This window comes from Sprattus sprattus (assembly GCF_963457725.1).
Source record: "Sprattus sprattus genome assembly, chromosome: 8".
Taxonomy (NCBI): Eukaryota; Metazoa; Chordata; class Actinopteri; order Clupeiformes; family Clupeidae; genus Sprattus; species Sprattus sprattus.
In genome coordinates this window covers 25,679,476-25,703,089 of record NC_137927.1, presented here as the reverse complement: position 1 = coordinate 25,703,089, position 23,614 = coordinate 25,679,476, and the positions used below count along the sequence as shown (strand labels likewise).

The window sequence follows — 23,614 nt, the reverse complement described above, 5'->3', positions numbered from 1 at the left end:
TCGGTTTCAAGGAAAATACGTATTTGTCTACCGGTCACCTGTGCTGCAGCAACATGCTGCTGAAGTCCTGGAGCTTATCAATGGTGATGCTGCTCGAAGGAACCCCTTATTAATGGTCATCCATTGTGACTAATTTGAACCATTACAGTGTTTCCATTGTACAGTTTTGGAATGAATGGGTATATGTCAACTGTTCACAGGGAAAATTGTTGTCCCTATTATATTACAACTGTCTACAGTGCCTCACCACTTGGGGAAAACTACAATCATACTTTAACTGACAGAACAAATTATACAACACTCAAATGTCTGTGAAATACACCAGCATCCCTTTTAAACACATGTAGTGGGAACTCCGATAAGTATATGCCTCTATGAAAAACAATCAGTTATAAACTGGGACTGATAACACCATGTGGTGATAAAAAGTCCTGCATATAACAGCAGGAGAGTGTATTATGCAATCCGACTGAAGACTCATATATTCAAACCTCACATAATAGCATTTAAAACGTAACAAAGAAACCTATTTGACGCTTACCCAACTGTAAGAATATGCTGTGGGGGAAAGGCTTGTTTTGGAGTATACTTCAAAGACAGATGGAAGAAACTGCCGAATGCCCATTTGCAGGTATTTTAAGTGTCAAGTCAATTTAAGTTGCTGCCATTCAAATTCTTTTCTGTTCCCATCTACATGAATTTAACACTGAACCGTCTTCACATTCTAACAAAAAAAAAAGTAAATTCCAAAATGCTAAACCAAAGGTGAAGTCTTATTTACAGAACAAAACAAAACACACTCAAGACATTCAATGGACAGATAATGTTTTACCAAGACTTCTAAGACATCTGCTTATTGACAGAGGAGTCATTTTTTTCTCTGACTCATGTGCTCACCCATTAAGAAGTAATTTGCTTAAAGTTAAAGTTTTCTGCAGTAGAGTTTGCCTGGTAATGGGAACACACATATTTTTTCCCCAGTATAGTAAGTCAAGCAAGCAACCAAATAAGTGCTATCCCTTCTGTAAAGCAAAAGGGTCGGCCGCCAAGCATTAATTCTTTAGCAGTAGTCATTTCTTAAAAAAAAAAAAGGTAAATGTTTTTAGTGCATTAACTGGTGCAAACCTCATGACAAAAAAAAATAAACTGATAAACCTTCAGGAATGCAGGAATCACATTTCAAATACACCTTCACACAATCCTCATATGATCCTGGACTTTAGTAAGACTGCTGTGGACATGCCTGTCGTTGGTCCCTCTCGAGAGGAGGAGGAGAGAAGGGGGAAGTGTGGAGGTGACGTGATGGTGATGGTGATGGTGTTCCTTCCCTTCCCTACGGTGCAGTAGACTCCCCTCCCTCAGCTTGGCTGGCCTCTTTGGGCTCTAGCCTTGCTTCTGCTTTTTGAGGTAGCGCGCGCGCTGGGACAGGCCCATGCTCATCACGTGATGGTTGAGCAGTTTGGCAGGGAGCAGCGAGGTGGTCACCCAGCCCTGGGGCAGGCAGGCAAGAGAGAACAAACACACATTCACATCAACAGACTGCTGGCTGCAAGCAGTCCTTCAGTAAATACAGCTGACTCTAAGTTACATTTCACCTAGTCCCAGGAGAGTTGTTCATTTTTCATTAACACACACACACACAGAAAGACATGTAGGTCTCCAAATATGCGTATGTGTGTACACACACACACACACACACACACACACACACACACACACACACACACACACACACACACACACACACACACACACACACACACACACACACACACACACACACACACACACACACACACACACACACACACACACACACACACACACACACACACACACACTTCTTTCAAGGTGTAAAGCGGTTCTCATCACTCACCATGATGGCGTGGGGCAGGTAGCCATTGGTCTGACTCTCAAGGCCTACGGTATTGAGTTCGGCAGCCACATAGCGCTCAGGAGTGGGCTTGTCCAGGGTAGCCCTCCTGATCTTACTCAGCTTGGTCGCCACGAAGAACGGCAGCACACTCTGAGGAGGACCAGACACCAGGCAGAAACTGATGATACGGTTCTAAAATGGCCAATCAGTACAACTCTATACTATGCATCAGGCTGCACATCTCTAGGGGTGACACGTTTTCACAAAGATACGTTTTCACATTACAGTGTATGAGAGTATAAAAAGCCAAACCAAGGTCAATCTATTTGAATTAATGAAACGCTAGATGGGACACACCACTGTTGCTTCCCCACTCTGAGAGGCTGACACACACTTTTTTGGAAGTTTCTTTGAAATTCATTATTATTGTTACACTGTGAATGTCATACTCAGTCTGGACAACTCTTTGTCTGAGCATGCTGATTAAAGGTGTAAAGCTTAACCTCTGGGATGTACTACACTGCCTTAACTGAGTCTCACTTCACCCGTCTCTGTATCTGCAGTAGGTGTACAAGGCACTGCTACGGAGTACCACTTTAGGAAACACAGAGTCACCTAACGGCCCCTGACATGCAGATCAAGGTTATTTTCAATCTGCATTACCAGAGATTACAAATTGTAATTTACAAATAAGAGATTACGATAAAACCTATTGTAAAGCGCATGTATCATTTCAGAAGTGTCCAAGTACACTGAGAAGCAACTCTATGTAAATCTTTCTTGAGCGGAAGAGAGACTGTAGTACAGCATATGGCTGTCATGCTGACATGAGGTAGAGGCAGCGCATCACTCACTGTGGATTAAAGACGTACGGTATGCGAAAGGTCATTGTGCTGTCAGTTTGATCCATCAGGGCACACAGAGGATGCCTGCATTTATCCTACCTGAATGATGATGCCTTTCTTCTTATACTCCGCATCAAGCCCACGAGAGAAGTAATCCACAAAGGCCTAAGAGAGACAGGAGGCGTCTTAGAGGAGATCAACAGCATCTTCACATATTACGTAAATAGCAGCCGAAGACAGTCAGGTGGAGGGGGCAGTTTGTTTTGTCATGAGCTCAACAAAATTCTATGCTTGAATGCGTAGAAAAGGTCCCTGATGTGCTTAAAGGTCAGACAATTTTAATTTAAAATATCCAAATCCTTAGTTTTCCCTCAGCAAACCAATAATATGGCAAATCTTCTATGTGTGAGACATGTTTATGTAATATTGGTTTTGTGCGGTTCTGTGTCTGGAAACCTACAATGAAGCCGGGGTTCATTCCCCTGCCAATACCTCAAACCTGTTTGGGGTTGTGTCCCCAGCATCCAACCCCATTCCACGGGAGGCCAGTAACATGACATGGTGAGGTGTGACTCACGTTCAGATGGCAGCTAAAGCATTGGCATACTGACCACTGCCAAACCCTGAGTGTCTTCTCTTAAAGGAACAATATGTCAGTCTGGATATCTGTCAGCTAGTAAGCCAAATTATTTCATACTTCCTACTCCCAGCAGATTGGGGGCAGTGTTCGTTTGTATTTGTATTGAAATTATATTTTGTGAAATTTGCACCAACTAACATTACAAACTGCAATACCACCTAATGGCTAAATATAAATAAGATAAAACAAATCCTTTGCACACCAAAAAACAACAACCCAATCAAAATCATCACAGGCAAACTAGTGTCACTTGGTACTACTTTGTTGAAACGTACCTTGGTTGCAGAGTAAATAGTGAGAAGTGGGACAGGGTACATGCCACTGGCTGATGATATATTTAAAACCACCCCTCTCGACCTGAAAAACAGACCACATTAGAGGTTATTTCCGTGTAAAAAACATCCCCAAATTTCCCCTTGAAAGTTTTGCTTTCCTGCAAGTTGGGAATGTCAATAGGATTCACTCATTATTTAAAAGACAACAGCAACAAATATCAATTCTGCTTTTCTGCATCGTGGCGGACCAAATGATCCAGTGTGAGTTTAGAACACAGTGTCCCCAGATAACATGAGGATGTGTGTAGTGTCTGCAGAGTTTCCTTGAGCTTTCTCATTGCCAGGTGAACATCATCTCTGAACATAAATATAGAAGGAGCTATTACAGGCTTCTACTATACCTGTTGCCATGGAAGCTCATACCAAGCATCCACTGAACGGTGGAATATGACTATGACTTTTTCCCCAGCACATGAAGCTACACTTAACTGTTACACTGTGGGACAGTTACTACAGTTAAGTGTGTGGAGCATAACATATGTCAGTCTAAAAGAGGATAGGCATTTACACTTACACTTTACACACATATTTATATAGTGATAATGATAAGTGACAGCTCCAAGTACACAACTGAAGCCAGATTTACACATTTTCAAGCACGCAGGCATTGGGCTAACAAATGGCAACTTATCTTATCTTGGGGTTTCACAAACAAGGCTAGTTTTGGGCTCCTAACAAATACCTCAATCAACCAAAGGTGACCCTAAGTGTTTCAACCAAGGATATGATGTGTAATAATACAGCTAACCTAACGGTCACTTAGGCAGGAAACTATGCATTTCTACAAACACACACACACACACAACACACACACACACACACACCTGTGTATGCTCCTGAAACTAACAGGTGAAGCACAGCACTAGCAGTTACAATTTATAGAACTACAAGCTAAGCAAGCTAAGCTACAAGCACATCTCACCTTTCTACCATCATGGGCAGCACAATCCGAGTCATCTAGAAAGCAAAAAAAGAGCTTTAAAGTCAGGTCAGGTACACATGACATGCATAAACTTCAGCATTTAGAGTATTGTTTGTACAAAGAGTGCTTCTTTTTGTACATGGGAGTTTTATGGTTTACAAAAATAGCAGGGCAGAGGGTCATAACAACAGGATTTTTTTTTAGCAGGGTTTACTCTTTTCATTAAAATTAGTTAGTTTTTACAGTCTCCTCAGCCATAGAATCTTGCTCTTACATACCAACAAAGGTGCTTTCCAGCTAACTACCTTGAATCTGTCCTTGTTAAGGACTGAACACATATAATGTTCAGATCTATGTGTGGTGAATGGGAGGTTTGGGACAGGGTGCAGGGTGCACGGTTGAGAGAGAGACTCTACACCAAACACAGCACTCCCCCTACTGGCTCAACAAGACTTCTTTCAAATCAGTTTGATGGACAGAATGAGGGAAAGATGGAGGCTTGGCTTCAGAAGAAATGCTGGGATTAGAATGCAGACTGAGACGATTATCCCCAAATTTTGTCAGCTTCTGTGTGTAACAACCAGCCCTAAAATACGGTTAAGGTTGAATTCTGGTAAGGGGAGAAGTAAAACTGAGGCCACAGAGTGGCTCAGGCCTTCTAGTTCTCTAATTCACTGAATGACCATCAGCAGCAGAGCAATTCAAAGGCGAGTAAATTAGCAAGGTGGATACTGGAACCAGAAATATAAATAGATTAAGAGAAGGGGAGAGGAGACAGGAGGCGGAGGTATGGGAGCTGTAGGGATCAAAGACAGTAGACTGTGGGGGCGTAGAACTGTGTTGTTTTGGGAAACACTGATAAAGTTTGTTTTAATCCAGAGAATTCACACTTTCTTAAAGTGCTGTACCTGTGCTGTTCTCCATAAATATAGAAATGATCTAAGGTTTTGATGTCAATCTAGTCATTCTTTATTTTGTATCAAGATTTGTCATAGATACATACATATTAGTCTTCCTACATCAGCCAAAGCAGGTGGATTGATGTGGTTTTAAGAACCAGTAGATATAGAACTCTCAAATGGCTAGCACGCCTTTGCCGTGACATTTAATTGCCCTCTCAAAACTCCTTCAGACAACTGAAAGACCTTTGGAAATGGGTCCTATCTAAAACATGCTATGTTCAATAGCAGACTACTGGTTCTACATCGCACTTACTATACACACCAACTATAATTTTAAATGTTGGTAAAATCTATTGTGTTCTTACAGAGGTTATTAGGTGTGCATTACATTTACCAGTGTTACCTTTACCTCGTATTATAGGGTGTGAATCATCTACTTACTAAAAATAAGCTGGTCTAGCAGCTGGTCAAGGTGACAAATGATAGCACAGTTTTAGGAACAACATAATTGTCAAATCTCATTTATTTCACTATAGGTCAAGGGAGAGTGAAAATCTACTCAAAGGTTTTAGTTTGTTTCTGGTTTTCAAGACGTTCACCTGAGACTGTATGTTTAAGGTAAGAATCCACCTGAGACTGTATGTTAACGGTAGGTGGACTGTGTGCAGAATGTTTATTTGTTTCTTGTGTTTCCTCTCCAGTTCTATATTCTATATAACAAGAGGCCAAGAAAAACAATGTTGACTGCTGAGTGCAATATCACGTTGTATGCTTTATAGAATGTATGCACATGGTCACCTGTCAATAGGTTCTCTGAAGCAAGACCATACACAATAGACTGAGCCTCCAACAGACAATACAACATAACTGAAAAATTAAAGATTTCATTTTTGTAATTTTTTTAATTCGACTTAGCTAAATACCAGGCAGAAGGGTTTTATTACTTTTATTATGATTTTAATATTTCAAGAAGCCTATCGGAACATCAGGTTCTGATACGATGTTGACCATTATTTAATTGCTCCTGCTGCTTGCTTTTATTGATTTTATGTAAAGCACTTTCAATTGTAACTCTTGTAGAAATGTGCTATATAAATAAAGTCTTACTTACCTACTTACTTACTTAATTTGGTTTATACATCTATGGGCTAGCTCGGTGCTAATTGTGTCCTTACACCTGCAATATACTGCAGTAAACCTCCCTGTTTAAGGCTTAAAATCTGCTCATCTAAATCTACGACCTTGACATGGTCCTGTCCTCCTGCTCTGGACATCAGAGACACGTCTTTGCCTTCAGCTTTGGGTTGACCACTATTTTTGTTTCTACGTGTGTGTGTGTGTGTGTGTGTGTGTGTGTGTGTGTGTGTGTGTGTGTGATTGAATGTCAGAGTGGAAGGGGGACAGAGATGAACAGTTAGAGGTGGTCATTTTATTTTCCTTTTGGGCTACTGGCCGGTTGACACAAACAAGCACTTAGGACAACCAAACCCAAAAAACACTCACATTAACTCCTCTTACTTCAGAGGCTGAACTGTGAATCTTCAATATGAAGCGCTGGCCTCAACCATATCACGGTCACAAATCCATTAACGCATTTAGACAATACTTTATCCATATCAAAGCATTGACACAACACATGACTTATAAACATTCATGTGCTACTATAAAATGACTACCCAATGTCTCCACAATGCATAAAGAATTTCACCCTCAAAACCACTGCCCCAAGAAGCTCTTTCCCATGGAAGCGCACAGTGAGGGCTGAACACTTCTCTCCCAAAAGACAACAGGTAAAGATGACACAAAATCAACTTAACGATACAGCTTAGTAAGAGTTGCATCTTCCCTTCTAAGCCAGTTTTCACAAAGCATTAAAACATATTCAAACCATTATGTCAGTTCTTAAAAGTTAGGAGTCATTCACCCAAAAAAAAAAATATTCTAAAAATGTCCATATTTGTTTTAGTGTGCTTTCCTGTTTTCAGGAGAACCTGCCATTCCCAGTGATAGTCTGTCGCGTTACTACCCCGCCGCCCCCTTAAGAGTTTTCGTCCACAAAGACTCTAAAGAGGTAACCTGCCGTCACATTTTCTTCACCTGCCCGGTAACAGCAATGCTATAGGCTGCAAGGTCAAGCACCACCTGGTCACCTGAGAGTTTGTGTCTTTATACAGTCAAGCCACTGAAAGGCCCAATGGGCAGCTTCTAGAGCAAACATCCTTTCCCACCAGATAGTACTTTAGTGAGTCTAGGGCCCATTTGATGGTGTGGCACTTTTCCTTAAACAATGAGCAACTCCACTCCCTTGGGAAGAACTTCCTGCTGAGGAGGACAACTGACCTTTGCTCTCCCCTGCAGCAGGACAGTCCCCAAACCTCTGATGTATCTGTCTGTACCATAAAGACAGTCCCCAGACCAACCTCTGATGTATCTGTCTGTATAATAAGACAGTCCCCAGACCAACCTCTGATGTATCTGTCTGTCCCATAAAGACAGTCCCCAGACCAACCACTGATGTATCTGTCTGTACCATAAAGACAGTCCCCAGACCAACCTCTGATGTATCTGTCTGTACCATAAAGACAGTCCCCAGACCAACCTCTGATGTATCTGTCTGTCCCATAAAGACAGTCCCCAGACCAACCACTGATGTATCTGTCTGTACCATAAAGACAGTCCCCAGACCAACATCTGATGTATCCGTCTGTACCATAAAGGCTTGTGTGAAGTCTGGACTCGAAGGACTTGCTTGACAAAAGACCCAATTCTGTAAAGGCCTCAACACACTGTTCTCTCCACTACACCCAGTTGGGACTAGACTTCCGGGTGAGGTCGATCAGTGCTGCTACCCTGCGCGAAAACTGAGTAATGAAACGCCTGTGCCATCCCACCACACCCAGAAAAGAGTGGAGGTGGCGCTTAATGGTCGACTCGGTGCCTCCAGAATGGCACTGACCTTCCCCAGCTACGATTGTATGGCTCTACCCTCATCACATGGCCCAGGTAGTGCCCCTCCGACTGGGCCATGGCACACTTCTGGGGGTTAACACTCAGGCTGGGCCACGGCACACTTCTGGGGGTTAACACTCGGGCTAGGCTCCCTCAGCCGCCCCAAAACATCTTACGCAAACCAGGTGCTGCTCCCAGGTGTAGCTGTAGATAATAATAATAATAATTCATTTTATTTTTGACGCACTTTTCATTCCAAAGAATCTCAGAGTGCCTCTGATGACCCCCTCATCAATATACCCCAGGTTTAGCTGTAGATGGGGCGACAGTGGTGCAGGAGGTAGAGAAGTCGTTTAGTAATCAGAAGTTTACTAGTTCGATTCCCTGTTGAAGTGTCCTTGGGCAAGACACTGAACCCCTAATTGCTCCTGATGTGCAGTGTGGCACCAGTGTAAATGTAAAAAATGTGTATACTTGTAAGTCGCTTTGGAAAAAAGCGTCTGCTAAATGAATAAATGTAAATGTAAATGTAAATATGACCACCTCATCAATATAGGCTGATGAGTAGTGGCGTGCCCCCCACTGCACCTGATCAAGGAGGTGCTGGGATGTTGTTGGGGCCCCCTGCAGATCATGTAAGAAATCTGGTCAAATCCAAATGGCGTCCAAAATGCTAGATGCTAATGCTAAAAACTACTGAAAGTCATCGGTCATGGGCATCTGCCTGTAAGCCCTGCTAAGGTCAAGTGTGTCAGATATCTGCCACTGCCCAGGTGATTAATTAGGCTATGCACTCTGGGCATTGGATATGGGTCAAAGGATGAGAATCTCAGTGTCCCATCTTTCTTGGGGACGAGACTGTATGGACCACTCCCTGGTGGACGGCTGAATGATGCCTATCACCCACATAGCATCAATCTCCTGCTTGATCTTGAGTAGAAACTGAGCTGGAAGGCAGTGACTTGGGAACCTCATTGGCCGAGGACATTTCCAGTTAATTGGGTGCTCCACCACTAGTAAGCTAGGCCCTGTCTAAGCAGCGCTCACATTACGTCCTCTCAATTCAGAGGCGTCTCCTCGACTGAACTGTGAATCTTCACGCAGTGACCGCTGAAAGGTTCTCTCCCGCCTGCAGTTTGCTCATTCAAACCCGGAAGAGAACAAGTCAGGATGACGCATTTCATTTCAACAAAGCCTGACTTAAAGACACATCACAGCATGAGTTCTAGTACCCTATTTCATAGGAGAACAAGCAACGCAACAGGCTTTGTGCATCAGCAACCGAGCAGTGAGAATAGGGGATACCTAAATTGACTAGTTTCATTGACACAAAGCCAGGCGCAATCAAGCATAAATGAGTTGAGAATTTAGTGGATGTGGCAATGAGGTAACTTTTATCAGCCAATCACGATTCAACCACACCTTATAAACGTAATTCTTCTACAACAAATTTCCGGTCACGAAACAAGTGTTTCATATCAGAGGAGACGGAGGTTCTTGCGCTGGAGGTCTGCCCGACATGAAATAATTTAAAAGTTTCATAGAAAATGTGATGGAACTGTTTTACACAACTCCCACGTCTGGGTGCGGACACACCCCAGCGTTCGCTGACCCATGTTCGCCCTTGTTCATGCCATAACATTTGCAAAATAATTTTGCCAGGTTATAAAATTACTTACTAATTACATTTAGGTCATGCGCCATCAATGATGTTGCCCATCAATGAAATTGTTTCCCAATGTTAAAGTTGTGCACACATGATTCCCTGCCGACATTATGTACAAATAGACATCTTCGATCTTGTATGTCTGTGTATTGAGTCTTCCTTTCCGAGATTGTTTTCTCAAAGCATTCATCAGTATTCTTACAGTGTTGATTTTTGTTCATTGTTTGTGTATCTATTCCCATTGTTTATGTTTATGAACACCATTCCCAGTGAGACACACGGTGCTCTGTCACAGGCCATACAGGTCACCTTCCATGCCTACCATGTTAATTATTGACTCAATGACATTTAAATGTTCTTGTTTTTGCCAAAACAATGTAACATCTGATCTTACTAATTACATTTCTGATTCATTATTTAGTTAAGATGGGATTCATTTTGGCAAGGGTACCAACAAATCTTGTTCAACAGGTACAGGTGATGCATCTAATACAAGATCAAATCATTTGATGACCAACACTGTTCAATAACACTGATGAATGTAGCCAATTGTAATTATAAAACCAAAAACAATACCATTAAGGTAATGCAACAGGTAATAAAAACAAGTAATAAAACAGCCATATGAATCTGACAATAACAGCTTTAGCTCCAATAAATAGACCTGTAAGTGAAATATGTATGGCCTTTTTTGGTCTCTGGTTATTGAGAACTTGGGCTGACTCACATTCAATAACATGAACACAATTACTTTCAAAGAACAAACCTGACAGACAGAGGTGATGTTGACATTTATCATTGTGTCGATAAACTGCAAAAGAGAGAAAAATACGTTAAATGTCAGGTCAAGGGTCCAACAGTGCCGTTTGATTTATGACGCCAAACTACAGTATAATAAACTGCTTCAATGTGACTGACACATTCTGCGTCTTGATATCAAGTCAAGTCAAGTCTTTTTATTGTCAAATACACAGGAGAACAGAGTCGGACTGGGCACTGAAATTCTTAGGACAGGACACCATTCCACACTACCATACCATAACAAGACATAACATAACATATAAACATATAAGTACTCCAACATGATATAACATAACATAACTTAACAATAAGTACTGAACATTAGATAAACATATGAAAAGACAGAGTAGTAGACCTACTATATAAACAATAAATATAAACTTACTTGGTCTAGATTGGGGATGTTGAGAAAGAACTCTGGGTAGGAGTAGGAAATCCCCACATTGTTTACTATGGAGACAAGGCAATGCTCAAATTCCCCGTCTGGCATTTAACCAGTTATTACCATACTACGTACAGAGTCTCAGTTTACACTGCTCAAAGAGAGGTGGTCAGCACAACAGAGAAAATAATGATAAGTTTGATTGTGCGTTGCATTTCATGAAACAGCCATAATCGAGCTCCAAACTATTAAATCACAAGAGAATGCCAATATATACACATGCAATACATTCTTTACTGATGAAACAAGCCTATGGTGGATGAGCAAAGGACATGTGAGGTCTAACTCTGGCTTCATTGTGAAGGATGAGCTCTGAGCCAAGAATGGGCGTGTGTGGGGGCTAAACTGAGGGCCCGTGGAACATGAGTTTGGATTTGCCTTGGTCTCATGTGTTTGGTGGGGACAATCATGAACTCCAGCCAATTATACAATTATAAACTATCTATAACCTATAAGGTACAATAAGAATGCAGACATGAATTCTGAAGTATTTGCCAAAAGAGTTTGTGTATGATAATATTGAATCAAGTAGCCACACACCGCCAGAAGGTGGCAGCAAAGTCTTTAAAAAGGAAGTGCTCTACAATGGAATCACCCACTGCCAACCCCACCTACTCTGCCTCAGTACAGTATGTTAACAGTATGTATGTATGTGTAAAACACCACTTACCTAAAACCCCAATCTCAAGTCCAGCTAGTCCAGTCTCAATGTTTGGGTAGATGCCAGTAGATCCAAAATCTGCAGCAATGGTTTTGGTCTCAACACCATATTTACTTTCTAAAAATTAGAAATACGAGGTATCATTCTAGAGCACAAAAGGATATAAATCAACACAAAATATTTATGCCACTTCAGGGAGAAATCTATTTAACACAGTCTAGTATGTAATCTTGATTGAGCATACTTTGCAGTACATACATATCTTAATTTTGAGTATGGAGAAGTACAGTAAAGAAAGAAGAGTGAAAGAAGCTCTGATCAACCCCTCGCAACATACACACAGAGTGCTATTCTTCTACATGTAGCTGGAATAACCCATACCTTTTGCATTCAGAGAGTTACTGGGACAAAACTGAACTGGTCTCTATGATTTTAGGCAATGCTCCCTACTGTACTGGGTAGAGGCCTCCAAACCCATTCGTCACACACAGCCTTATCCTTATTTTAGCAGCACTGAGTCAAAGCAGCAGTCACGCTGCCCTAATCTGCTTCTCCATCAGTGAACACCAAAGAGAAAGTGTGTGTGTGTGTGTGTGTGTGTGTGTGTGTGTGTGTGTGTGTGTGTGTGTGTGTGTGTGTTTGTGTGTGTATGTGTGTGTGGGGGGGAGTACGTGTGGTTGTGGGCTAGAGGAGCCAGAGTGGATGTGAGTGCATGTGAGAAACAGTCAGAGAGAGAGAGAGAGTATGCTATGTGTGTGTGTGTGTGTGTGTGTGTGAGTGTGTGAGTGTGTGTGTGAGTGTGTGTGAGAAGCCCAAGAGAGTGAGATAGACCATTTGCTGGCACTGTGTGCCATTCACAATTTTCTCTCAGTACCCACCCCTTCCCTTCACTGAGAAATATATTTGAGCGGTTTAACAACCCTCGGCAAAATGGCTTGTGTCTCCAGCTCACAAAAGAGAAAGGGTAAAAAAAAAAAGAATTCTAGTTCAAGAGCTCAAAACCTGATCTAACCTAGCGAACCTTTTTTCAGAACCATCTTCATGTTAACCACTCACCACAGCAATGACTACGGGACAATATTTAGAGTCATATTAGAGATTATTATTGAGTGGTATGAGTGATACATTTAATGTGTTCCTCAAAAAATTCTTTCAAAATCACCCTTGATATACAAATGTTTTCAGTTCCAATGTATCTTTCTAAGAGCAGGAATGTGGCCTTGCACCCTATCAAGCGCTCTATATATAACCCTATCAAGCGCTCTACACTGCAGAATGCAAACAATCTACCTGCACCATTGCCGAAGCCCACAACCATTTTAACCAGCCTGCCAACATCTGGCTGGAGGGGTGTGCCAGTGCTCCGGAGGGAGCGGAGAGCTCGGAGTCGGTTAGCTCCCGAGCACGCTGGTCTCCGTCTCCTACCGCCCCTCCTTCACGTCACGGCACGTCACATGCTCCCGAGGTTCGCCTCCATCTGCGCAGCCCTGCTCTGCTCTGCTCTGCTCTGCTCTGTCGCAGCAGCCAGGCCACTCGGCTGGCAGAGTGCCGGCCCTAAAAATAGCCCTGGTGCTCATTAACATCGGCCTGACTGACATTCATTCAGGAGAGAAACGTACCCGCTCCATCTCACACACGCACACACACTCGCAGAGCAGAGTCAGCCTCACCAGACTGCCAACCACACTCCTAAACGCCCCATTCATATAAAGCACCTCTACGAAATCAACAAAGGTCGTATGTGTTTAACAGAAGCACTAGCGAGGCATGCCCTTACCCATTCACAAACAACTGCTTTCCCTATAGGATGTAGCTGAACACATTAAACATGCTCTGCATTTACCTGCAGAGATCTCTACGCTACGCCAAAGTGAGCTCACAATAGAGGTGTGTGTGTGTGTGTGTGTGTGTATGTGTGTGTGTGTGTGTGTGTGTGTGTGTGTGTGTGTGTGTGTGTGTGTGTGTGTGTTGTACAGAGTGTGTCAGGTACCCACCAATGGCTTTGGAAACATCATCCAGCTTCTCTTGCGAGCGGCTGACCAGCACGATGGAAAAGCCTCGTCTTGCAAGCTGGGAGAGAAGACACACAAACAATCAACAGCAAATATCATCTGTTGATTGTCATTGTTATAATCTTCACTTACAAGTGCACTGAAATGTAAATTTTACATTATCTTTTGACAACTTAATTTGTAAAATATTATATGAGTAACATTAAATGTTCTTAGCGAAGCACTGAGAGATCAATTCATATTTAGCTTCACCCTCTACCAGTTCTACTGACTCAACCCATCCGAGTAATAAGCTCCCGGCATGGTCGATGCTATTCACTATCATTTTTGTAATCTGCTATTAAGTCCTTGTGTCAGAGTTGCCGTCCGAGCGCTGGTCCTTCTGAATAGACGTGGGGTCTTGAAGTGGACATGCAGCCCTCCAGTCGATGCCTGTGAATGCACTGAGAGGCCTCCCCAGTCCTCTGGGTGAAAACCTCTCCTCTGATGAGTCATCGTGATTTCCATCAAAAAAAAAAAAGAGTGGAACCCCGGGAATCTTACCTCCTCCGCATAGGCCTTCCCGATCCCATCTGTGGCTCCAGTTACAACTAATGGGAGAGAGAAAAAAAAAAAAAAGAGGATGCAGGTAAGATTATGTCGGGCTAACACAAAGAGGGAAGGGGACCATAGCTTTTCCTTTCATAGATGACCTATGGCTATTGTGTTAGGATATAGAATCCATGAAAATGAATAAAATGAAATGGTTTGAACATTACAACTGCGGTCGGAGTGCTTTGCCATAGCTGCCACGAGCTGCAGAGATGACACGGGGCCAAAGCAGGGCAGGGTGAGTGCGTTCTTCTGCATCTCTCTCTTTGCCTTTCTTGCTTTACCAATATAGCAATGTTATTTTTAGACGCTTGGTACATTGCCTCCCTTTCAGCTCTTGGGCTTAAAATAGCATGTGGAGGGAAGCAAAAAGGCAGGCAGCCTAGAGCCAACTGTGTGCATTTTCAGCAACAGGAGAGACACCCAAAGAAAAGAAAAAAAGGACACAAAAAAAAAACCCTGACGGCTTGACTGAGGAGTGAGGACATGGGGCTCTCTCTCTCTCTCTCCCTCCTCGACTCGGTCCAGGACAGCCCCAAGGACAGCCCTCTCATCCCCGCCCTTGACCTTTGCATCTTCAGTGTCAGAAAACCCTTGGCTGATTAAACATTAATATGTGCAGCCAGCTTCCATTGGAAAATACAAAGGAGAGAGGAAAGGATGGAGGGAGGGAGGCAGGCAGGCAGGCAGAGAGGCAGAGAGGGAGGGGTGGATGACGAACAATAAGACAAGGAGGGAGGGGAGGGTGAGGACAGATCCTAGGGGCAGCTAAAAATAGAAAGAGGCAAGCGAAAGGCAAGCGGCGAACGGAGAGCATGAGGAGGCACGGGAGATTCATGCAGTCAGGCATCTCTAAAATGCACTGCCGCACACAAATGTCAATGGGCGCGCAGCACAAAGGCTCATTCTTTTAGAGACGCACTGCTTTTAGAGACGCACTGCTTTTAGAGACGCACTGCTTTTAGAGACGCACTGCTTTTGGACATTTCTCCTAAATCAACCATGCTACAGAAACCAGCAGTAACCCATATAAACATTTTATCCTAAATTGAACAGATCTGACAATGTTAATGACATTTCATTTTTTCATCTCACAGGTAAAATGGCATCTGGGTGAAAAAAAAAATCTTGCAGATTTATGTTTTAATTATCAGCCATAATATTGATACTTGATCAAAAGGTTTTATTTAATAAAAAATTGTCCAATCAAGGATCAAGAACCTTTCCTTGAAAACATGGCACAATTGACACTGGAGGTTGCTGGCTCCAACACAGGCCCCAGTAGCATCAAAGTCAATGTGATTAAAGTCGTCTTAATCTCATTAAAGCATGCTGTAAAGTAGTCCATTCATAAAAGGCTGCTCCAGACACAAAGGATCTGTGGCTAATATCTCTCAGACCTGGGTGGACGTCATGCTATACCTGTACCTGCCTTTTTCTGCTGCTCTCTAAGGGCAAAATAATGTGTAGTAAAATGTGGAGAGACAGATAGAAAGAGGTGAAGACCTATACTATTTTGAAACCCAAACAGGGACTACTGTTGATTCCTAAAGAGAAACACACAACCACCAAGGTCAGTGAATGTGTTTGTACTATCCTCACAATAGTAATGGCACAGGACACTCAACATTAAATAGAAACTCAACATGGATTCTAAATAGCAACAACATCATTCTTCAATTAAAATAATACAAAGATAGTTCATTACTTATATGCAAGCTGATGCATGCGAGAGAATAGAAATTCGGTCAAGTGAAATGCGATCTTACAAAAACAAAAGACACCCCCTCACACCGATGCTAATACTGCTGCCGCTGCTGCTGCTGCTGCTAAATATTCCACGGGCTAAAAAAAGAACTGAAGATTAAAAATACCACGCAGCCACTGCAGCCTTGTCTGGAACAGCCGCAGCACTTGAATACCAACGAGATGCTACTCTCAGCAGCCCCCAGCATCTCTCTCACTTGCGCACACACACACACACACACACATACGTACGTACGTACACACACACCAACACTCCACTCTTCCTTCCAGGGTACAGTGCAGCACACTAAGGCTGTGTGTGCATCTGCACATTGCCAGAGTGGAGGCCTGCCACATTGCCTTCCTGCACGAGTGGTGGGAAAAGCCATTTAGTGTTGTTGCGGCGTTGCCGTCGCTCTAGAAGCACACGTCCTTCCCGTGCACATGAATGGGACATTTCACAGGCACATTCTATTCTATTTTTCTATTTTTAGAATTGGCAAGCCACGTCAAAGCCATTCATTCAGATGCTTTGAATCATTTAATAAAGTAAAGTGGGTAAAGTGATGGTGGTTTGGGTGGGGTGGGGTGGGGGGGGGGGTTGTCATCTCTTGTTCCTCTCCTTTGGATGTTCGCTGTGTATACAGAGTTATGTAACCACGCACCCAGCTCTGCCTAGGCACTGGGATCCTCCCACTTCATTGGATGCTGCAGCAGAGACTTCAAAGGGCCCCCTGGGTCCCCGACTCCCCGCTCACAGAAACATGCCTCTCTAAATAGCATGGGATGCCACGTGCCGCACGACGGCCTCATAGGCTTCACATCAGGGCTGCGTGCAAAAAAAGGGGGAGGATATAAAATTGGCTACTCTAAAAATAGTTCAAAGATGTATTTAGTATCCCTCAGGCTGAAGGAAGGATAGGGGGCATGAATGTCTCTGCATTGCTCCAATGTACATTAATTCATAAAACGCATTAATGAGCCATTCTTAAGCTTTCCATACACCTAGAGAACCCTTCTCAGCGTTTCTGATGACTAAGCTACACTCCAAAAAGATTAAATGCCCAAATTGATTAGATAAACTTCAAAATCTGCATGCACTGATTAAGGCACAATATCATGGTTAACATCATATCTTCTGTTCTATTATTAGGAGACTATTTTGGCAGTGGTGGTACAGGCATTCATTGGATTAAACACTGGATTGTTAAGAGTAACTGCAATCCAAAATATGCATATTTAATTAACCAGAAGAGGTTTTTGGCTGTTTGGGTCTGCAGAAGGATGCTGCATATGACATAACTTTCCTTGTGTGTGTGTGTGTGTGTGTGTGTGTGTGTGTGTGTGTGTGTGTGTTTGTGTAGATGAGGACTTACATGCATGAAGGGGGCAGGGGAGGGAATGGAGTGAAGAGAGAGGCATGAGCAGAGGCTGAATGGGGAGGATGCATCAGCAGAGGCTGAATGGGAGGAGGCATCAGCAGAGGCTGAATGGGGAGGAGGCATCAGCAGAGGCTGAATGGGGAGGAGGCATGAGCAGAGAGGCTGAATGGGAGGAGGCATCATGAGCAGAGGCTGAATGGGGAGGAGGCATCAGCAGAGGCTGAATGGGAGGATGCATCAGCAGAGGCTGAATGGGAGGAGGCATCAGCAGAGGCTGAATGGGGAGGAGGCATCAGCAGAGGCTGAATGGGGAGGAGGCATGAGCAGAGAGGCTGAATGGGAGGAGGCATCATGAGCAGAGGCTGAATGGGGAGGAGGCATCAGCAGAGGCTGAATGGGAGGAGGCATCATGAGCAGAGGCTGAATGGGAGGAGGCATCAGCAGAGGCTGAATGGGAGGAGGCATCAGCAGAGGCTGAATGGGGAGGAGGCATCAGCAGAGGCTGAATGGGGAGGAGGCATGGGGAGGAGGCATCAGCAGAGGCTGAATGGGGAGGATGCATCAGCAGAGGCTGAATGGGGAGGAGGCATCAGCAGAGGCTGAATGGGAGGAGGCATCAGCAGAGGCTGAATGGGGAGGAGGCATCAGCAGAGGCTGAATGGGGAGGAGGCATCAGCAGAGGCTGAATGGGAGGAGGCATCAGCAGAGGCTGAATGGGGAGGAGGCATCAGCAGAGGCTGAATGGGAGGAGGCATCAGCAGAGGCTGAATGGGAGGAGGCATCAGCAGAGGCTGAATGGGGAGGAGGCATCAGCAGAGGCTGAATGGGGAGGAGGCATCAGCAGAGGCTGAATGGGAAGGAGGCATGAGCAGAGAGGCTGAATGGTAGGAGGCATCAGCAGAGGCTGAATGGGGAGGAGGCATCAGCAGAGGCTGAATGGGGAGGAGGCATGTAAAAGAGAGAGAAGCAGCACGTGTCTCAGAGGGTGCCCATCACGAGAAGACTCTACAAAGAACGCACACAAAACCATCCTCCAATCACAAGGGTGATGCTCAGGGAAGCCATAACAAGGAGGCTGCTTTGGCCATGTTGTGACAAAAGCATCCATTCACAGGGTACTGGGAGGTACTTTCCCACTGAAAAATGGCATATATGCTTGCAATTCCATAGCAGCAGTAGCATCGAATCCAACAGTACCAACAGAGAAATGTCCAAATAACCTTCATGCAAATAACTTGTTTTTTTCCCATCCCATATGGCATTAAAGGTTTTTTTTTTTTTAACTTGGGCCCTATTTTCCCATCTTTTTGGGTCCAAATTTTCACTAGGGAAAAAAACGCTCTAAATTGTTGTTTTTTTAGTTTACCAAGTGTCCCATTTTTTTTCGTTCTATACTGAAAATGAGGAAAAATTAAAATAAAAAACATTGATTTATCTTGCTGCATTATATAGCCATCCACCTGCAGCCTGCCATCGTGAATTAGAACAATCTACTTTGTCTTTTGGTTATAACAGTTGAAGTTTAGCTACCCTGTTTGCATGTAGGCAAAGTAAACGTTAGGATACAAAAAAGAAACATCGAATGCCATGTGCCAATCACACCTGTAATACACTGGAAGTTAGTCCAGTTGACCTAGTTTTTAAAACATAATTTGTATTACTCTAACATATCCAAATATGTCACTATATTGTTTTAAAATACACGCATTTATATATATCACCCTTCTTACAGCCTTAGGAGAGGTTTTTGTCTCAAATTAGCAACCTAACTATCTAAGAGCCAACAGGCTTGGCTTGAGACCCCAAACAGCAAAGATGGTAATACAGAATGCTATCTAGCATGCTTACAGATGTTTTTCTGCATTTTGTCAAGTGTCACAAAAGCTGTTCTTCCATTTTCTGTGTGGTTTCCACATTCCGACCAAGAGCACTAAACTAAATACAGTAGGTGAACAGCCTGGGAGGCCAGGGGAAGACAGGTGTGTTTATAGATTCTTGGGATAACTGACCAATCGGTCTTAAGTGGGTAACGTGACACGCTTTAAAATGGTATCTTGAAGCATGTATTAGATGAGTCTTATAGTTAGCCTGGAAATGATATTGTGCATTTTGCTAACATGCCCCTGACCAATTTACAACATAAAGTCCAAAACTCTTCTCCCAAGCTCAGTGTATGCTGTGCCTCAGTAGGAGTCATCTTTAGTGAAATGTCAACTAAGTGAGCCAATACTCCTGAGACCTCATGCGTCATAGCAGGGCTCCCAGGAACCCATGCATCCGGTGGGAGAGGGGGCTCTCCAGGCCTAATATATCTCAGTGATGCCCACAAAGAGCGTACTTCCTGGGCCTCACACCCCAGCAGGTAGCTCCAGCAGGTACTCATTCATGCAGTTCAGCGCTATCCTTGGATGAAGTCAAGCGGAACTAAGGCTAGGTGCTTAAATATCTGCTCTGCAACCAAAACCTCATATCACAAATACAATGTTTTAATTAAGGTACTTAATACATTACTTGTATTCTACAACACTGCCAGTCTGCAGGCCTTCACTTTTACTCCATTGTCTCTGGCCCTGAGCAGGCATACAGAGGTGAAAGGGCGAATGTCTGGTTGTGAAATGTGGTGTTGGCCAAACTGTCCTTCACCCTGCCAGTGTTCTTGTGAAGTGGCAACAGAGGAGTCTAGGCAAACCCAAGCATACAGATAACAGCCTCAAATCAAGGCTGAAACAAGCTTCACCTTATCCTTAGGAGGGAAACAAATATACAGAGAAGAGACCAATGGTCTTTCATATGAAAGAACATAACAATGGCCGCTCAAGCAAAGCAGCAGGTACCCTGTGCTGTTAATGATTTACGTGACCTGTCTGGGTAGGTATGCATACTGGAAGAACAGAATTGGACACCTACAGAGACCAACAACCACGTCAGGCAATCTGTCAGGCAATCTCAACAGTTGCACACAGGCAGTGAAAGAGGTTGTGTCACTACAATGCAATGCAATGTTTACTCATAAGGTAATGCCAAGATTGTCAGCATTGCTCCATCTTGGATTTTGGTTGGCACCCAATTGGTGGTGTGACACTTCTGGGCCGCTGTTGTCCAACATCATCTTTAGTTTAACCGGGCATGGATATTAGGAAAATAACATAATATTTTAGCAAACCTTGTAATCATATCCTTGGTATAGTCCATTTGAAATATCAGCCACTAAACAGAACAGGTTTATGGTACTAGAATGACTTGGTCAATTAAAGACTAATGTTACACACTGGCTATCTATACAAATGGACAGGATAGGCTAAGGATTGGTGACCATTAGTGAAGAAGTATAATTGAAAATAGAATACAATGATCTTAAAGCAAATGGCAAAATGGTGGGCTGTTTGACTGTAACTCACCAGTGTACCACCCGAAAACCGATGAGTAAGTGGCCTACTGTGGTCAACTGGCCCTTTGCTATCTGGGGGGGGGGGGGGATGGGGGGGTAGGAATACTACATATATTCTGTTTTTCAGTCTCAGAAAACAGTGTAATTTATCAGGGAATCTAGGCCTAGATCATTTTAATCATCATTTTTGATTACCTTGATAAGTGGCCTTTGATTCAACACTGTTTCACCCAATACTTATTTTTTGGTACCTTGTTTTCAACAATATAAACTTTTCATAAGAATTAACTGCAGTTCTAAGAAGTCCAGAAAAGTCCAGAAAAGTCTGGCAAATGTGGCCATCTCCTAGCCTATTCGTATGTCAGCTGTCAGAAGAAAGGCAGACCATGTCCGACTTTTAGTTGATGGGTTCCACATTCATGTACAATGGCATTTTGGATAGGCAGCCTTATTGTTCCAGCCATTCTGGAACTGACTGCTAGTTAGTAGTGGTTGTATTCAGGGCAGGCTCTCTTAAGTGAGCGTATGAAAAAGACGTCTAGTACCTAAAATGTCGAACAGATCCACAGAAGACGTTATTCCTGGTGAGCTAGGAGGTTAGCACATGGTCTTGTTATCCGATTTACCGGCTTACTGTACAGGCAACAATTTCAGCATGGCAGCGAATATAAGGAAATGAACGTTAGCTTGAACATTCTTGTTTACAAACATCATTATGTGCCATTATACTGACCTGCCCATTTTCCAAGTTTAGTGGGTGAAACCAGCGTTCCATTACCCAGTATCCATGTCCTCAGACCGTTTAAGAGCCGATATATGGAGCAGACAGAGAACCAGGCCGCAGTTACAGCACCTAGCCAAAACAGTGGTGTTTCCACGAGCTCAATAATGGATCTCTGGGTTAGTGACTCCATAGTTAAATTCAAAACGTTACGTGCATATGTTTCTTGCTATTAAAATGCAACCAATGTTTGGCTTAATCGGAGCTGCATACAGTTGCTTTGTATGCACTTGCTACTGATGCATGTAACCGGTCCGCGAGTTGTGCACTTTCATGTCAGTGGTCCTTGCCTCGAGATTGCTTCCGCATGTCTACAGAGACTTCCGTTTGACGTTTCAGCTACTCGGTAACCGATTGGTGGATTTCCACGCCCATCAGCGAACATCTTAATCTCTCTCTCCGTTTTGCACTGGCCCTTTGGTCTCTAACATTGCACAATTCTTTCACTTGGTCATTCATTTGAAGGTGTGTGCTAATATGTGGCAATATGTGCTAGTTCCACATATAACGTAACAGCTACAAAGTTAAACTCTCAAGACTAGAATTAATCCTTGTACAGTAAAATTGATATGCATTGTTTATTGGTAGCATTTCATAATGTAGGAACTAACCAATTTACATCATCCAAATCCATATCCCAAAATCATTGGTCAGAGTGAATGATCATCATTTAATAATTATTTTTTATTTTTAACATGAAAGGTTCATTCCATGTCACAACCAGTAGGGTAGTCACATATTTCCTTTAAATTAAAACCCTCAGATGTGAATATCATACTTTAGAGGAAGCAAACTACGTACGTCCCAGGTCAGGTAACACAGAAATTATAAATTAAAGCATTTCTATTGATCATTTTTGTAATGCTTCATCTGATCGGTCTAGGCATCAGCAACACATTTTCTGTACATCACATCTCATGTTTACTGAAGACTGTTTTCTCAGCATACAGCAGATGCAGTCATCTCTTTAACTGGCAGCTGCACCTGTTGTCTCTTTCTTCCTACATTACCCACACATAATTGTGCATAATGCCTTAAAGTAAACACATTTTCTTTAAACTTTCCACACAATAAAATTTGTACTGAATGGTAAAAATACTGGATCGTTCAGATTGGTATCGGGTTCACCATCCTAATGCTGTTGACAAGTATGGAAGATGACCTTCATTGCTTTCTTGTAGCCCCAATGTAATTTTCATAGAACTGCTGATTTTTTTAAATTGATAGATCCACTACTGTTTTTTTGTTGCGTCAACCCAAAGTTCCTCTAAATTATATTAATTAAATAGAAACATTGCAAGGTTTTTGTTGGTCAATATACTGTTTTCCTTTGCTAACTGGCGATATGCCTTGCCCTAGGGTGATACCTTGGGGTGAACCACCATTGCCCCAAGTTTAAACGACATCACCAGACAAGCAATCACAGAATTACAAAGTCAAAGACAACAGCAACACAAAACAAAACCTGGCTGAGAGGCATAAAGACAAGTCATCACCTGCCACAAACCTCACCACCCACACAAGAATTGTGGGGCTTTTAACCACTGCTGAGGTTCAGGGGTAGCACACATGGGCAGATTTACACAAACAAGTAACAAACAGCACATAAGGAACACACACAGCCGTACCATCTGGCTTGTAAGATTTGCTACATTTAAAAACAATGCTTGGTTGC

At 43.1% G+C, this 23,614-nt stretch overlaps 1 protein-coding gene across 1 annotated transcript; it reads right to left on the bottom strand.

Annotated features, from left to right (window-relative positions):
- On the bottom strand, positions 1–22,192 carry hsd17b12b (hydroxysteroid (17-beta) dehydrogenase 12b). Its single transcript, XM_080843786.1, has 11 exons — positions 21,892–22,192; positions 14,595–14,641; positions 14,034–14,109; positions 12,049–12,156; positions 11,322–11,386; positions 10,902–10,946; positions 4,619–4,653; positions 3,637–3,718; positions 2,821–2,886; positions 1,877–2,026; positions 1–1,491 (listed from the first exon to the last, which is right to left on the bottom strand). The coding sequence occupies exons 1-11, from the start codon at positions 22,070–22,072 to the stop codon at positions 1,384–1,386; spliced, it is 963 nt and encodes a 320-aa protein (XP_080699912.1). The 5' UTR covers positions 22,073–22,192; the 3' UTR covers positions 1–1,383.
- Between the last annotated feature and the right edge of the window lie 1,422 nt (positions 22,193–23,614).

What these genes read in the sequence shown, in the direction of transcription:
- hsd17b12b (XM_080843786.1), bottom strand. Translation starts at nt 22,072, where the DNA reads ATGGAGTCACTAACCCAGAGATCCATTATTGAGCTCGTGGAAACACCA. An exon ending in ACTTGAGATTGGGGTTTTAG is followed by an intron (nt 11,387 to 12,048) that starts GTAAGTGGTGTT and finishes TTGTCTCCATAG; the next exon opens with TAAACAATGTGGGGATTTCC. An exon ending in CTATTTACTCTGCAACCAAG is followed by an intron (nt 2,887 to 3,636) that starts GTACGTTTCAAC and finishes TGTCTCTCTTAG; the next exon opens with GCCTTTGTGGATTACTTCTC.